Here is a 2,200-nt window from a genome sequence, read left to right as displayed (position 1 = left end):
GGCTAATGCTATGCAACACTCCGACGCCCATGCCATCTTCCCTGAGAGTCCCACTCCTACATGATGAAGGTCCGTGATGAGGCCCTCCGCCGTGGGTTCTCCAGCCGCCGGTACCATCTGATTTTTCCGCAAGACAGCGAGAGCTTCGTCCATGGTCTGAATCTTGTCCACCGCTGCCGTAAAGGTGGCTGTAGCCGGTGTGGACCGCAGTTGCTTGGTAGGCGGTGCGCCTGTCGCTACAGTTGTCGATGTCTTTCTTGTCTGCGAGGCGGTTTGTGGCGATGCTGCCGGTCCTCGCCTGGTAGCGTCCTGGGGCATCCTACTGTCCGTATGTATTGCTGCTGTTTCATGTACGCTATAGGCCGTCGCCCAGAGGGATAACTGACCGCACGACGTAGCCCGCTCCTATTGGCTGACGATCGTGGGAAAGTTGCCGTAGGTGGTGGTACGAGTGAAAGGAGCTCCCCCTAGCCAGCTTTTGAAATCCGAAGAGTGCCATGCAAGGCACTGCGTGTATTTCCTATACTGTATATTTGCGTCCTTGTGGACTCCGCCGTCGGGAAACTCGGCGCCCGGAACCTCGCTATAGTAGTCGAACATTGTCTCGAGCGCCCTTTTCATATGCATATCGGGAGTGTAGTGTGGCAGGTACAGGATACCACAGACTGGTCCACAGTACAAGATGACATAGAGCATAGACTCCATGTCGTCCTGTATTGTGTGTTTCCTGATAGGCTCATCGTACCAGTTGTGAGAGCATGCGGCGCGGACAGGAACTGCCATGTGGCCTAGTAGGCATTGTTAGTAAGTTGTGCCTCATTTAATGAATGCATTATAGTATCGCTTACTGAGACTTGAAATTGTTTAGTATATCCCGAGACGTCCGAGCTCACGGCTAGAGACAGATCCCAATCCACCAAATAGCCTGTCCTTCGATGTTCTCCAGGCTTCTTGTAGAGAATGATGTGCCCTGGGGTTATATCGCCATGAACCCGGTGCTCTGACACAAATGCATCTCGCAACGCTAATCAAGCAGTCATCATCGTCAGTCTTAGCAGTTTCCACAAGACACAATTATCACCTTTGAATGCATCCCATGATGCAGTGAGAAGCTCCGAAGTGCCCTTGCAACGTAAGAGCGTATATCCAGCTATGTCGAGGACTACGCGGCAGTGTATACGTTTCTCGATGAGATGTTTCCGTTTGTTGCCCCCGCAAGCCCAAAGGGCATCCACGTAGTGTTGCGTCTCGGTGACCTGCGCATTATCTATCTCCTGGTTAGCAAACTGTCAGGAAACGATCAGTTGGCTGCTATAATACCTTTATCATAGAAGATTTGCTCTGACGGGTGATCTTTGATGAAGCCAGGCACGTCCTCCTGGTGCAGAACTCTCGGAATATTGGACACTACTCCCTGCATCGACGCCAAGACGTCACCCTCTCGCTCTGACCTCAACTCCTGTAGCGCCCCCTGGCCGATGGCACGGGTTGTGTCGTAACGCCATGTATCCTTCAAAAGCACTATCTTTCCGGTAAGTACGAGAGTCCACTGCCCAGTACGCGCGGGTACCTCGGCCCGCTACAGAAAGTGGAACTGCAATTGGTCGAGAGATGAGTAAATGATGACCTCTCAGGTCAGGAAGTTGGGAGTAGGAGGAGTGGGGTAGGTGGATAACGGAGATGTCACGAACCGCCCCCACGGGGCTACGTTTTCCTTTTCGATTCGGACCACTGCCTTGTACGTTCACCCCTTGTTCTCTATTCGGCGTGGTTTCCCCTTGTTTGCACACGGACAACAGCTCCCCTTGTTTCTCTCTTCGCTATTGTCCTACGGCCTTGTACTCGGTGCCCATGGCAACGCCATTGTCCCCTTAGCGCCCATTGTTCATTCCTCGTATATAGCTGGATCCCTTGCTACCTGGAGACTCTAGTTTCGACCTCTTGTCTCCAGGTAAGCCATCGTGTATTTCGCTCTGTAGATACTTCGCTCAATACACATCTTGTCTCCAGTCCTGCCTGTTGAGCTCCGCTCCAGTCTCACTGCGATCAGAGCTCGTCGGCGCTCCTGCCTGCCTCGCTCGTCTCCACTTACTCGCTCGACAGTCAGTCGTAACATTAGGTCGAAACTACCTCACAGGCACCAGCGCCCTCCCACGTTTAACACTCCGTTTATCACTGTCCCCCCCACTTTCCATCCTGG

At 53.0% G+C, this 2,200-nt stretch overlaps 1 protein-coding gene across 1 annotated transcript; it reads right to left on the bottom strand.

Moving 5' to 3' along the window:
• Positions 1-405: 405 nt before the first annotated feature.
• On the bottom strand, positions 406-783 carry DICSQDRAFT_168993 (uncharacterized protein; the record flags this gene model as incomplete). Its single annotated transcript, XM_007364612.1, has 1 exon — positions 406-783. One exon carries the CDS (start codon positions 781-783, stop codon positions 406-408), a length of 378 nt encoding a protein of 125 aa, XP_007364674.1.
• Between the last annotated feature and the right edge of the window lie 1,417 nt (positions 784-2,200).

The sequence above is a fragment of the Dichomitus squalens genome (genome assembly GCF_000275845.1).
Source record: "Dichomitus squalens LYAD-421 SS1 unplaced genomic scaffold DICSQscaffold_9, whole genome shotgun sequence".
NCBI lineage: Eukaryota > Fungi > Basidiomycota > Agaricomycetes > Polyporales > Polyporaceae > Dichomitus > Dichomitus squalens.
This window is presented reverse-complemented; position numbering and strand designations above follow the sequence as displayed.